This window comes from Zea mays, chromosome 4 (genome assembly GCF_902167145.1).
Source record: "Zea mays cultivar B73 chromosome 4, Zm-B73-REFERENCE-NAM-5.0, whole genome shotgun sequence".
NCBI classification, from domain to species: domain Eukaryota; kingdom Viridiplantae; phylum Streptophyta; class Magnoliopsida; order Poales; family Poaceae; genus Zea; species Zea mays.
In genome coordinates this window covers 5496506-5510989 of record NC_050099.1, presented here as the reverse complement: position 1 = coordinate 5510989, position 14484 = coordinate 5496506, and the positions used below count along the sequence as shown (strand labels likewise).

General features: G+C 43.9%; 3 protein-coding genes across 8 annotated transcripts; all 3 read right to left on the bottom strand.

Moving 5' to 3' along the window:
- Nucleotides 1–5968: 5968 nt before the first annotated feature.
- On the bottom strand, nucleotides 5969–8216 carry LOC100193068 (Putative polyol transporter 1). Of its 2 annotated transcripts, none has more exons than XM_020551274.1 (3): nucleotides 7944–8216; nucleotides 7417–7763; nucleotides 5969–7292 (listed from the first exon to the last, which is right to left on the bottom strand). In XM_020551274.1, exons 2-3 carry the CDS (start codon nucleotides 7750–7752, stop codon nucleotides 6327–6329), a joined length of 1302 nt encoding a protein of 433 aa, XP_020406863.1. In that variant the 5' UTR covers nucleotides 7753–7763; nucleotides 7944–8216; the 3' UTR covers nucleotides 5969–6326. The 2 variants fall into 2 exon arrangements, with proteins under 2 accessions (XP_020406863.1, NP_001131706.1); NM_001138234.1 differs by having other exon boundaries at nucleotides 6227–7292; nucleotides 7888–8049.
- A 570-nt stretch (nucleotides 8217–8786) lies between these two features.
- Nucleotides 8787–9632, bottom strand: LOC103652748 (probable stress-associated endoplasmic reticulum protein). The gene is made up of 3 exons (XM_020552434.3): nucleotides 9410–9632; nucleotides 9131–9293; nucleotides 8787–9028 (listed from the first exon to the last, which is right to left on the bottom strand). Exons 1-3 carry the CDS (start codon nucleotides 9410–9412, stop codon nucleotides 8982–8984), a joined length of 213 nt encoding a protein of 70 aa, XP_020408023.1. The 5' UTR covers nucleotides 9413–9632; the 3' UTR covers nucleotides 8787–8981.
- A 1478-nt stretch (nucleotides 9633–11110) lies between these two features.
- On the bottom strand, nucleotides 11111–14123 carry LOC100193026 (uncharacterized). Of its 5 annotated transcripts, NM_001366988.1 has the most exons (5): nucleotides 13909–14046; nucleotides 13539–13629; nucleotides 12753–12945; nucleotides 11587–11796; nucleotides 11260–11557 (listed from the first exon to the last, which is right to left on the bottom strand). In NM_001366988.1, the coding sequence occupies exons 2-4, from the start codon at nucleotides 13590–13592 to the stop codon at nucleotides 11666–11668; spliced, it is 378 nt and encodes a 125-aa protein (NP_001353917.1). In that variant the 5' UTR covers nucleotides 13593–13629; nucleotides 13909–14046; the 3' UTR covers nucleotides 11260–11557; nucleotides 11587–11665. The 5 variants fall into 5 exon arrangements, with proteins under 5 accessions (NP_001353916.1, XP_035822536.1, XP_035822537.1 ...); NM_001366987.1 differs by lacking the exons at nucleotides 11260–11557; nucleotides 11587–11796 and adding an exon at nucleotides 11111–11258 and having other exon boundaries at nucleotides 13909–14100; XM_035966643.1 differs by having other exon boundaries at nucleotides 11191–11796; nucleotides 13909–14123.
- Nucleotides 14124–14484: the final 361 nt, after the last annotated feature.

The following is a 14484-nucleotide window of genomic DNA, read 5'->3' as shown; positions in this document are numbered from 1 at the left end:
ATCGGGCGGGTATCGGATACCCGCGGGTATAATTACACTCCACACAAATAAAACACATGGTTGACAAATGATAAGGTAGAACAAAAAAACAAGACATAATAAATCTGATTATTGTTACAGGAGCAAGCTGCAAGCAATATATGAGTATATAGAGTTTACACTTGAACCAAACTTTAAAGTATTCAATTCAACAAAACAGGAAAGGTCTCTTATTACACAAACTTGGACTGTTGGGCAGCAAGCCAGCAAAGAACAAAAACAGCATTACAACAATGATATTTTAGGCTTCATCTCTTTGGACAGCAAGGATTTTCTTTGGAGTTTGGACAGCAACTTGGACAGCAACACATGTTTTTCTTTGGACAGCAACAGCAAGTCAGCAACACATGTCTTGGTCTTGGACTGTTGGACAGCAACACATAGAGCAGTGCACTGCAGCAACACATTACACATGGAATTAGGCAATTAGCTCAGCTGCAGTGCGCCAGTGGCCCAGTGCAGGCGTGCAGCAGTGCTGCTACTGTTCAGGCGTGCAGCAGTGCTGCTACTGGTTGCTGGCTCACTAAGTCACCGGCTGGCTGCTCAGGGCTCAGGCGTGCAGCAGACAGCAGTGCTGCTACTGCTCAAAGCAAAAAAATGATTCAAAAATATAAGTATTACCTTTGTTGAACATCAAGTCATCAACCTATAGAGCATTCAACATATCAACAATTTGGTTCATCCTGACAAGTAGTGAAATGTACAAGTAAATATAAGTATTCAGTCAAACAAAGCAAAGAAAAATAAATGTTAACAAAACCACTATTACCATTTGTTCCTCTTCATCCTCCAAACAAGTTGTTAGTGCATTTATAAAACAAGATTGATCACCTATCATGTCTGCACGAGACCAAGCTTGCATACACATCAAGCCTTCAACTGTTTTTGGAGCAAGTCTACTTCGATGTGGGCTAATTACCCTCCCTCCAGTACTAAAAACAGATTCTGATGCCACTGTTGTAACCGGAATTGCCATGATATCCCGAGCAATTTTTCTAAGAGTTGGGTATTTAATTCCCGCATGTTGCCACCAAGAAATAATGTCAAGCTCTTGAGTTCTTGGAAGTGTTGGCTCTTCCAAATACAAATCTAACTCAGTGCGCATATAGGTTGAAGATGTTTCTGGTTCCTCTGACATGAACTTATCAAATATGCCAAGCATAAGGTCATCACCTTCATTAACGGCAACATTTTTAGTACATACACCATCAGTTGTTGCCACACCCTCCTTAGGATCTTGGTACTCCAAGACAAGCTCATACAACAAACTCCGAACCCTAGACAACTCACTACTTGTGATTGAACTCTCTTCCCCATAAATGGTGGTAAAGAAAGCCTTCATGAATTTCAATTTAAACCTAGGATCCAAAACTGTAGCTAATTCCATAAGGCCATGCACATCTGACCAGTACTTTTTGAATTTGTCTTTCATCAAGGAAGACATTTGTTCTACCTTTGGGATAGCACTAGTTCTCCATTTCTCAATAGCCAAAAAAATTCCACATATTTTCGGGAAAAACAAATTTGCTGTCACATAATTGGTTCCTGATAATAGCTCAGTTGCATCAAAGAACATCCTAAGCCTACCACAAAGCTCTTTAGCAAATTCCCAATCCTCTATGGTTGGCTTAAAAGGAGCACAAAGCTTTTCTTTACTTGCTAGGCGATCAAACACTACTTGATAATCAAGTGCGGTGCTAAGCATAATGTAGGTTGAATTCCATCTAGTCTTACAATCGAGAGCTATCCTTCTCTCATATTTAACATTCATTTGTGTTGCTGTGCGTTCAAAACGCTCATGTCTTTTTGGCGTGGCACACCAAAATCCAACACTATCACGCACCCTTTCAATACCCTCATCCATAACACTCATTCCATCTTTGACTATAAGATTTATGATGTGTGCAACACAACGCATTTGTAACAATTTTCCATCTAGCATGAGAGAGGAAAGAGGCAACTTATCTTGCATGCAGCACATCAAATTATCATTAGTGGTGCAGTTGTCAAGAGTCACTGTCGAGACTTTCTTCTCAATTTGCCAATCTTGTAAGACTTCGTAAAGAACATCACTTATAATTTCTCCTGTATGTGGAGCGGGCACATATATGAACCTACAACAATAGTAATAAATGTAAGCACCAAAGAAACTAGAATTTAACCACAAAGATGAACTACAAATAACAGTTACCTCAAAAGAAATGATTTCAGCTTCCATTCATCATCGATGAAATGTACCGTAACCGACATATATCCTTTTTTTTGATGATTTGCTGTCCACATATCAGTAGTTACAGCAATCCGAGATTGACACTTTTGGAAGAAATTGATCATAGAACTCCTCTGCACCTCATACATATCTAAAATGTCCTTTTTAATAGTGTTCCTAGACATTGTTTTGAAAAGTGGTTGTAGAGCTGCACAAAATCTCCTAAAACCAACATGATCAACCATTGAAAGTGGATACTCGTGGACACATATCATTATTGCGAGTTCTTTCCTAGCAACTTGTTGATCAAAAACATACTTATCAACTATTATTGCTCCATGCTCATCCTTACTCAACTTCAAGGTTGCTTGCTTTAATCCTTTTCTAACTTGCCGTGATTGACAACTTCCAAGATGACTACGCAAATGAGTTGTACCGGCTTTACTATCTCCAACTAATTGCTTTTTACACCAATTACATTGAGCTTTTAATTTACCACCAACAGTTACTTGTTCAAACTCTAGCCAAACATCAGATTTCAGCTTCCTCTTCGTCCCAACAATAACAGTATCATCATCTTCCACAATGACATTGTCTATACCTGATTGTGGTTGTGCTGCTGCAGGTGGAGCATTAGTACTTGATGATGGTGTTGGTGTGCCACTAGCAGTAGCATCGCCATCCCTACCTGCACACTTGGTGTTGAGGAGTTGCATTGAAGTAAATAGACAAATAAAAAAGACTAGCGCATGCCATGCATTCTCCACTTAACTTATTGCCAATTTATTCATTCATTCAGAGGCAGGCAGACCCAGAAAGAAAGAAAAAAAGCTCGCACTTTTCCAGCCTTGCTAGCTGCAGTTATTCCCACGCAGCAGCAGAGGACATCAGCACGCCAGGGTTCTGTTCCTGATCATGTCACCTACGGTCCTATTTGTTTCTGCACAACTTTTTAGTGTGAAAAGCCAGAAGCTAAGACAAATGAGTAGATTTTTTTTCAGCTTTGAAAGACAAAAGATCAGAAAAGTTGAGTCTATATAGAAAGCTAAAAAAAATTTGTTTTTTAATTCCTAAGTTTAGAAAGTTAATAACATCTTCTCATAATCAGAAAACCATGTTCACAAAACATGATCACGAACTTATGGTTCAATTGTTTTTAAATTATATAAAAAACAAACGAAATCAGAAAATCATAAAAATTGTATGTGGAGGTTGTGCTAAAAGATTGATAAAGTTTTGTCAAATATCTTGGCGACCTTGAACCATAAAAATAACCTTTTGAGTAATTAAGATCCCACAAACCTTCTCAAACTTTGGTCATCAATAGTTTTCAGCGATGTTGAAAAAAAAGTCAAACAAATTATAAATTCGGATGGAGTGAGTAATAAAGAGAAGAGTACTGTTGTTTCGTATATATTCTGCATCCATATAGATGGTTAATATATAATCTTCTGAGCCCTCGAGACATGGAGGAGAAGAAAGGGGAGGAAGAGTAGAGACAGGAAGAATCGAGCGTTGGAAGAATAAATAGCGAGAGTGAGACTGCAGCTTTTCCTTTCTAAAGCTATGTACCCACACAGAAAAGAAAAAGGCTTCCATATAGATGCATGGTTTAGGGGCGTGGATGGACAATCAAACTTCTTGAAGCAGCAAGACCTTCTTGTTCATCCATCCTGATGTACGAAGCCAGTGGTAATAATCGTGGGTATGGTACCTGCGTGGACACAACTATTTAAATAAAGCATTAGTTAATTCCCAGTAAATCCCAAACGACCAAGTAAATCGCATTCCAAATTAAACTGGAAGTGTTTTCTAGTAAATAATCACAATATGTGGAGTTATTTTATGTACATTGACTATGCTACTGAAACAAATTAACTTAAGGCTTACTTGCCCACTGAGTGATCAGAGTCTAAACAACACAAAATACTCTTACTACTAGTTGTAACTGCTTAACCTGCACAGGATCATATCGGAGACATAATACCACACAAGCTGATGATCATGGAAGTTAATTAGTTGCTTTAGCTTTCCAAAATAACATGAAAGAGCCCAGCCACAAATTAAGTCAAAGGCAAGGCATGCAAGTGTGTGCAAGGTGATCTCCTTCCTACCTTGCTTTCGGGGGGAAAGAACAGCTTCAGAAGTTTGGAGCTTCTAATCTTTATGAAACAGAAGGTTCCCTTATTCATGGGTCATGGACTGGTAGTTCTCTCTTCCTCAGTTTTATTGTGTTACTCTCTCCGTTTCTTTTTATTTGTCGCTGGATAGTGCAAAATTACACTATCCAGCGACAAATAAAAAGAAACGGAGGGAGTATTAGCTAGATCTCTTATGGTACTATAGGGCAACTTAACACCCAGATATTGACAGAAGGCAATGTCAGGAAACAACCCACACTGAGAAAACCAATAGAAAAAAGATGGACCAAACCTCAAACGAAGCCGGCCGGGTCAGTTCTCCTTGTGATATGCCTGCATCGTCTCTTTCAATTTTAATATCTAGAGGAAAGGATCCTCTGCCGTGACGTTTAAGGACGTTGCCAACCAGCTGCCGCTGACGTGTGGGGCCCAGTCGTGGTCTAACCCCAGTATAGACAGCGGCCAGACGTGAGGAATTGATGGCTTCCAAACAAACTGACAACTATTATCCATAAGGTCACCTCTGCTGCCTCTGATCCACGCTTCAGGGCCATGGATGTCGGTCTGCAGTCAGCAGTCACACTCCACTCCAGGTGCTACCGTCTCTCAAAACATGTCACATAAGGTTTTCTAGAAGGCCAATTAGTCTGGCCATCTTAAACTGTCTCCAACAATATTTCCTAAATCTCACCATCAAAAATAATATTTCTCATCCTCTACAACACTCTCTAAAAGATTTTATCATCTATATATCTTCTCCATCTACAAAAACATCACTTAAATTCGGTCCTCTGTATATACAATGTTGACGGAATTTATAATCTAGTTTAGTTTTATATTGGTTGTTGTCAAAGAATTTTTGAAAAATTAAGATCGATGATAATATATATTATTTGTTTTCATGTAAGCATTGTGTCCTAATATTTTATAGAATATTTATGTGTCGTCACAATAATGCACGGACATTATACTAGTATGCATCCTATTTGTAAGTTCTTGTGTCAAGGAAAATTGCTGTCGATCAGTTCCCTATTCACAAGTATGTAGCATTTTAGAGCGAAATTCTGTTCATTGGTTCATATTGAAATTTTGTATGAAGCAGTAAATTTATCAATGCTTGAAGCCCTGTAAAGTTAAAAGGCAACTTTGAGCACCCAATCGTCACAGTGGGTCACAAACCACGAGATATGTTAATTAAAACTCCACAACAACTGACTAGTGTTTAAAGTCACATAGATAGAGGAATAAGAGGATTGTAAAGCCAACCTAAATATGACCCACTTGGTCGGCCAAACAGAGGGATTATTTATTAACTCCAAGCAATGGCCAACTACAAACATCAGTGCGAAAGTCATGCTTCAACAAACACATTAATTATGGCCTTATGGGTCCATCCACATTTACTGTTTTGTAAAGGTTGTGTTCACTCATGATGCAAATGTTTAAGTAAAATGCAATTTGGTACCTTGTGTTACAGGGTCCTCTAATTCAAAGCCAGGAGAACGGATCCTATAATTTGGTCGGTCTATACAAACTGTCCAAAACTAGGTTTGCTTAAATCCGATGTCGAGACGTGATGTGCCACGTTGGATCATACTCATAAAAGTTTAGAGACTTAAGTGATACAACATGTCAAGTTTAAGAACCTAATTAACATAGCATATCAAGTTCTAGGACCCAAGTGATACAACTTGTCGAGTTATAAGACTCAAATGACTCTAATATGGTACACCACATCCACATCTGATTGAGGAAGTTCCAGCACCCACCTCGCGTAGTCTGGAGACGGCATTTTACTCAAATTAATGTATAGAGGCAAGCCGACCGCTTCTAGGTTGAAGTTGAATAATCATACCTCAAATCAATTAATAAACACAAGACCTCAGTTCAGTTCACTGTCCAATTTAGGCAGAGAGAGAGAGAGAGGGGGACTATGATCACTTGGCGGCGAAGAGCTCGTGCATATCCTCCAAGCTCCGCCCACTAGTCTCTGGCAGCTCCAAGTACACGAACACGAACGCGGCTGCTGCCACACCAGCATACAGGAAGAAGCACCCCGGCATGGTGAGCCAGTCGGCGAGCGAGATGAAAGTCATGGTCACCAATGCACACGTCAGCCGGTTCACTGCCGTGCCAAGGCCGGTGCCCTGCGCGCGCAGCCGCAGCGGAATGATCTCCGAGCTGTACGTCGGCGCCAGCGGCCCGAACCCAACCGAGAACGCGGCCACGAAGGCCAGCACCGACGCGACGCACGCCGCAGTGCTTACCGTGGACGTGCTGCCGACGCAGAGCGTCAGGGCCACAGAGGCCAGCGTCGCCGCAGAGCCGGCGGCGCTGGCGAGGAGGAGGGGGCGCCGGCCGACGCAGTCGGACAGGAGCGTCGCCACGAGGATGAAGCATGTCTTCACCACTCCCACGGCGACGGTTGCCCCGAGGATGGCGCTGTTCGACGACATGCCGGACTTCTGGAACACCAGCGGGCTGTACAGCACGATGGCGTCGATGCCGGAGGCTTGCTGGAAGAACAGCACGCCGATCGCGCAGACGAGGATCCGGCGCACCGTTTTCGTCGGCCGCCACAGCATCTCCTTCCACACGCCAACGCCGCCGCCGCCGCCGCTGTCAGCAGGTGCCCGCGGCGCCTCGACGGCTTCCTTGATCTCCTGGAGTCGGAGGTCGGCCTCAGCTGGGGTGGTGCGCAAGAGCACGGCGCGCGCTTCCCCGTAGCGCCCGCGCATCACCAGCCACCGCGGCGACTCTGGCATGGCAAGTACCCCCGCGGCCAGGAACACCGGTGGCAGCGCGCCGACGGCGAACATGACGCGCCAGCCGGTGTGCACTGGCAGGCCGGCGAACGCGTAGTTCGACACGTAGCTAAGCAAGATGCCGACGTTGATAAACATCTGCAAGATGGCCGGCATACGGACGTGCATCGGCCACAAATAAAGGCAGCTGAAAAGAGGGTAGGAACGGAACTCGGCGGAACCACACAACGATGCCGGCACGTGTATATATACATATACGTACATCTAGCAAAGACGACAGGACGCCGCGCGTGGACGCCGGCGAGATCTCGGCGTTGTACACCGGCGCGACGACGCGGGCGAACCCGACCCCGACGCTGGTGACGAAGCGCGCGGCCACGAGCGCGGCGTAGCTGCCGCCAGCCGACATGGCGAGCGCTCCGGCCATGAGGAATGCATTGGCGAGCACGAGCGTGCCACGGCGGCCCAGAAGGTCGGCCGCCCATCCGGCGCCGAGGATGGACACGAGCATGAACAGGTTCATGGACCCCGTGAGCACCTCGACCTGCACGTCGGAGAGGCCCAGGTCCTGCCGGATGAACAGCTGCGCGCCGCTCATCAGCGCGAGATCTGTGCGGGGAGCAAGCAAGCAGGGATGGCCATGGTCCGGTGGTGAATGTCATCGTATTGAAACTTGAAAGGAAGCTGTGAATCTGTGATCACTACTGAGATTTTTTTTTTCCTTTTCACGTACTGTAACCCATCAGGATGGTGGTCATGGAGGCGAGCGTGGCGCAGACGAAGGCGAACCTGTTCCGGCGTGGCGCGTCGGCGACGAGGGGAGCTGAGCGGAGCAGCGGCGCCGCTGTCTCTGTCTCGTCCGCCATGACTTTATTATATTTGCTTTCTTTGCTCGTCGGCAGTGTTTGGCTGGCGTGGGATGCACACAAATGCAACTTTCTATAACTCGAGTGGCCAGCAAGATGCATGTGGATATGCGTACGTGTATATTATTCTAGTGTATGTGATGAGATAGCAAGCTGCACCAGAATTTGGACCCCATAAGTTTATTATCAACAAAGGTATATTTAACTAAAAGTCATTTTATATACTGTTTTCACTTTCCAATAAAGGTTCAGCCTATCCTATCACTCTAGTTTTCGTCATGGAGAATTTAGGTAAAGGGATAGATCATATTTGGAGGTCTGATTAAAGAATCCATTAGGAAAAAAAAACTACTACGAAGAACGTAAAGAGATTTTGGGGTCTGGCGGGGTTGATCTAATTACTTGCAAAAGCATAGTACAAATGAATTGTAAGGCACTGTTTGGAACCTTTAGAGATAATAGTTAGCCAGCTAATAAATTATTAGCTAGGTTGAGCCTGTTAATGAATTAACTGTTAGCAGTGAGTTAGCTAATAACACTTAGTTAGAGTATTAAACTAGAGGTGTTTGGACAGTACTTTTACACAGTATTTGTTGGAATCTATTCCAGCGCACGTCTCCATACGTAACTTGCCGTCTCTCGTTGCTCATCGTAACTAGTCAAACGAGGGTCCGTTTCGACTCAAATCCCATATGAAACTTCAGCCGTCGTCGTCATCACAAGCCAAACACAGTCGAGCAAAACTGGCACACGTACAGGCCGCGCGTAAGGGGAAAAAAAGGTATTTGTATTCCAACACTGTATATATATAGCACTATATCCAGTTACCCATTTAATAGCACTTTATTTACATACATGGTTCTGCATTACGGTTCAGTTCGAAATTAAACTCGATTCTAGCTGGACGCATGCATGTACAAACGACAAACAGATCTCTCTGCTCTGCACCGGGGACGGGTTCTCAAGCCATGCCGCCACTGGTCGCGGTCCTGATGATCTGGAACAACGCTGCCAAGGCAGGCAGAAGAAAGAGGCAGAGAGGCAAAAGTGTGTTAGTAGTACAATTCTTCATCTCTCTGGCCTTAGAGAATTAACGACCCAATGACGTACATGACCCAATGACGACGAAGACGAAGAAGCCGAGCACTACGGGGCCGGCAGCGTAGCCGTTCCCCTTCCCCTTCTTGACGGCGGTTTCCGGCACGGAACCCCGCCTCGTGATGTTCTTCTGGAACTTGGCTGTCTTCCTGTCCGCAAGGCGCCTGGAAGTAGTCTGCCCCCCAAACAGAATCAGCTAGCTTGTGTGGATACTAGTACTACTACCAGAATCATTGGCGAGCTAGGCGAAGGAGAGTAGTGGGTCGCGCCGCGGACGTCGGAGTCGCTTACCATGTCGTTCCCCCCACGCCGGTGACGACGGTGGGGAGGGCAGGGCGGCGGGGGCGGGGCGAGCAGCACGAAGGAGCACGAGCGCGCGCGCGAGAGAGAGCGAGGGATGGATGTGTTCCGTGCCCGAATTCGGGGAAGGAGATTGGTGCTTTATATAGGGGGGAAAAATGGCGTGCCACCATGCGGTGTGATCTGCCTGCCTTTTTTTTGCGTGGAAGTGGTTCCGTTGACCGCGCAGGCCGCAGAGGGTGCCATAATGGCGGTTCGTCATCGCAATTCGCAACCCGTCTCCCCCGCCTGCACGAGCACCACGACGTGCCGTGGACTCGTTCTCACTTGCCCGCGATCGACTTGATCTCGTCGTCCGCTACGACGAGCGTGAACGACACGGCCGTCGCGCTGGCGTCTCTCTACATTTACTCGTTCTTATTAACCAAAGACTTCGCAACCACAGGATTGTTAAACCAAAATATCTTATATGCCTCGAGCTTTAGCTACAAGGGTTTGTAGCACTTGTCAGATCCTCCTAGCTAATTGTTTGTCGGCCGATAAATAATTAACTGACAACAGTTAGCTAGAATATGTTTCAAGTCTTGACTAAATAGATGTTTTTTTTATTTTCTTTTTGTTATCTATTAGACCAACTCCTATGCCTCCCTCATCACACTCTCCATCCCCATTTTGCATGCTCTAGGGCACTGTTCACTGGTCTAGCAGATTTCTTAAAATTGACATGAGTCAATGCGGATACGGAGAGGGAGCCTGCTGGGGATGGTTTCAGGCTTTTACCATCTATTAGTAAGGTCAAATGACTAATATGAAAACAATTTGTCAGTCCTCGTGTTTAAAACACGACTGTTTGACATATGGATCCAAATAGACCCTTAATCAACTTAAAATCTTAGATACAAAATACTATACACGAATTATTAACAATACTTAATTGGTTCCAAAAAAAGACTTCCATGATATATGGCTTTTTTGGATAATAAATATTTTATATGAATATTTCTAGCCAAGCTTAAGAAAAATGGACTTTGAAAAGTTCGAATCAGCCAGGAAGCACGACAAAAAAAGGAAATTTGCTTCATTTATCGCTGCTTTGGACGACTCTTGTACAGTCAAACATAACTCAACTGCAGTATCCATGTGGTACTTTAAGGCAGCAGATTAAGGTCCTATTTAGAACCTCTAAAAATAATAATTAGCTATTAAAAATTAGTTGTTGGGTTTCAAACGTCCTCAACTAATACTGCACCTAATTATTAGATAACTTACATCTAATAATTAGTTCATTAACTGACTCAATCCAGCTAATAATTTATTAGCTGGATAACTATTAGATTAAAATAAACTGGTCTAGATAACATTTCATAATAATAAACAGGACAGTTCTATATAAAAAAATTGATCTGATATTCATCTCACCTCGCGTGACTCTCATTCAAGCATTATAAAATAAATATGGCCGCCCCTTCTATCTCTACTTGTCCGTCCAACCAAACACATCCTCCGGTGTTCAACTTATTAAGCTAGATTATATAATCTAAAGGCTAAACAAACATGGCCTTAGACCATGAGATGTAAACGGGACCATAATTTGTTCACTAGATAAGCAATACCAGCAGCTGAAACTAGCAGGAACTTTTTACTAAGGCCGGCATCTGCATCACAATCTATCATGATCTTTATCTTGTAGAACCACAACCTTGTGCCCAATCAAAGCAATAGACCTTCATCAGCATCACGATCCTTCATGATCCTTAATCCACGCTCTGCTGTTCCCAGCAATGCCATCTCTTTTCTCTCGTAGCTAAGCAAAAAGGGGGCCATTTTAAACAGCAGCCATCTGCACAACACGCAAAGCATACGTATATTCATCGTCTACATTACAACATCTTACCATCTCGAACTCAAACCCACAACCCCTAGCTATACGTGAAGAAAATAAACAAATCAACGAAAACACACGCATGCCAACACACGACGACTGTAACGCGAGAGCACCTTTCAAGAACACTGAGACCCATTGCTGCTTGCTATATGGTACACAGAGAGAGGCGCCCTAGCTCGTGTGCCCTACGACACTGGAACGACGGGGATGGCGGCAGCGCGCCAAGGCGCGAGGCAAGGTGGCTGACGGCGAGCCTGCTACTGCAAGGTGGCTGACGGCGAGCCTGCTACTAAGCTTCCAGCATCTGGAGACGACGCGGGACTCTGCCAGTTCCACTGGCTGAGGGCGAGCCTGCTAACTTGCTAAGCTTCCAGCTTCAAGGAAACGACCCGGGACTGCCGGTTGTGCCTGGCCACCCGCGTGAACACGACCGACAGGCATGACGGCGCCCACCACGGCCTGCGGACCTCCTGCTCCCCTTTCAGGCAGGCAACTGGCGAGCAAATGTGACTGGGATCAGTTAGACGAAGCGATATAATCAAGCATGTGTTTTTTACTTTAGATGCAGGTCAGGCAGAAGAATACTATACAATTATCATCAGATTGCAGCAGAGCCAAATACATGCTCACTCGTTTCAGGTTCCAGGAGGAAAAAGTATTTGACAAAAGATAATAAGCATGCAATCTGACTGGTAACACTAACCATACTTTTACAGATTAAGATAGACAAGTAGCTTTCTTTCATGATATCTCCCTTTTGCCTTGCACCATTACTTTTATTTCTCAAAGTAAATGATTTGGTGACTGCATTTCCTTCTTTTTTTTACTTTGTATACTAGCCTTGGACTGTGCTAAACTTACTGGCCTCAAGTTGCACCCTAAAAGATTGGAGCTTTAGAAAATCAAGGTAGACGTGTGGCTGTGGCACTATAACTGTGCTGCTTCTGTCCTATCATAACTGAACAGTGAGATGTCACGGTCATGGTCATCTTAGATTTCAGGTGACTGAGTTATGCCTAATCAAATCACTTGTGCATGTGCAGGTGCTTGACAAGGAAACGATGTTACCTACTGACATCATTGACGATGACAGTAAACATTCTATGACTAAACCATAACATCTGCCACACAATAACTAAGCATTAGTTAAAATGTCACCAAAACCATAGCCTGAATTTTTCCCCCCTAAGTTGCCAGCATGAGGTCCAAGTTCTCAAAAAGGAGTTGCTCACTGAAGAGCACATATTTCACTACCACATGGCAGGGATGTCTTTGCTTCAAGAGATATATAAGCCTGAAAATTAGGGTGCTAGAATTTTATAGTATTTCAGTTGTTCAAGGTAGAAGTTATGCAAACTCAAAAGAAGACTGAAATGAAATAATATAATAGGAATATGCACAGGCAAACCCTTTCTGAAGCGCGATACTAGAAGCAGAAGAAATTCGAACCTTTGATGCGTCTCAACTCTTTACAGAGGGTGATAAAATCTCCCCATTTCATATGGCATCGTCTTATAAAGCGAAGAATCTGCTCAGTGGTGAACACCGACAGGCTTTCTAGATACTCTCCATTGACACCATTTTCTTCAAAAGCCTGGCGGTAGCTTCCAAGATTTATTTCCTCCAACCATAACCCTACATCCTGCAGCACAGTTACGGCCGACTTCATTGTACTTGGATCTAAATGATCTAGACTGGGTCTACTGTCAGAGAAAGACCATTTAGCCTTTGTACACATTATTTCACACTCATTAGTTTCCTTATACAATGTGCACACTAATTTTTTTATGAAAACAATAATTGGGAGTAAATTTCGGGGAAGGACCAGCAACCAGCATGATCCATAGAAACCAGATTTAGTAAAAATAAATGATTTGTGTACTTCCTGTACCATTTATACAATGAAAAGGGAAGCCTGGCCAGTACGCTAACCGTAGAAGACAAACAACGTATAAACAACAGAAATGTATGATCTTACCCCACAAAAGAAATTCAGTAGTTGGAGGAAATTAGAAGTTAAGGCAAAAGGTGCCATATATATATATTGAAGAATGACTATCCCACATTCCCACTCCCTTATTAGCTCAAGTGACACAAGATTGGAGCATCACACTTCATATTTCATTTGTTGCACAGCAAATTCGCAGGGAGATCAATTATGCATTTCGACATCCAAATAGCAATATAGCTCACCAAATTGAAACTAAGAACGAAGAACGATAGAAGTCGCAGCACCTGCACAGTCCAGATGAAGAAATCCAGCGGCTCCGGCGACCGCCCCCGGCTCATCTCCGCCTCCCACCCAACCTGCGGCGAGGCCCTCCTCCTGCAAACAGTTCGCCCCTGCTCAGATCAAGAAACGGCTCTGCCATGAGGCTAGAACCAGGGGCGGACACAGTGAAGGACATGAGTGTACACATGTCACCCAAATGGCCCAATACTTTTTTTTTGCCAAAAAGTTAAATAAACTTTGTAGGAAAAATAAATGTGTACTACACTTGCAATTAATTGGATCAGATTAGATCCGAGTTCAAATAGCTTGGGTTCGCAACGAGTACTCGACCTCCCACAGCAGCAAGGAAAGAGAAGGGTGCAGCCTGGAAACCTGGCGTACGGAAGATGCAGCCTGGGATCCTGGCGTAGGGCAGCGGCGGAGGCCGCCCAGTCGCCGCCACCAGAGACAGACAGTGCACGGCGGACACGGGAGAACGACGAGGAGGGACAGAGGGAGAGAGTGAGTGAGAGTATGCCGGGGGAACCAGTGAAGAAAGGGAAATGCCACTAATATCTTTTTTTCCCACGCCCATGTCGAGTTATGTTGCTCACCCCGTCCATAAATAAACATTTTTAAAAAAACATATCTTAATTTATGTTTGGCAAAATTTATGGAAAAAACTACTAAAAATATTATAAGTTTTTAATGATTTAGCTGATGATGATAATTTAGTTTCATAAATCTTAGCTTTTCCTTGTATAAATTTGCTTAGATTTTAAAAGTTTGATTTAGACAACTCTAAAAATTTAATTTATTTATAGGATGAGGGAGTAGGTTTTTGAATGTTAAAGTAATTTTTAGGTTAAATTAGATTTTAGGTCAAAAGTTATTATTCACGTTCAACCTAATGGGAGTTGCTGGTGCATGAAAATAATGCTATGAGCCTATACGACGTAGACTAGTTGG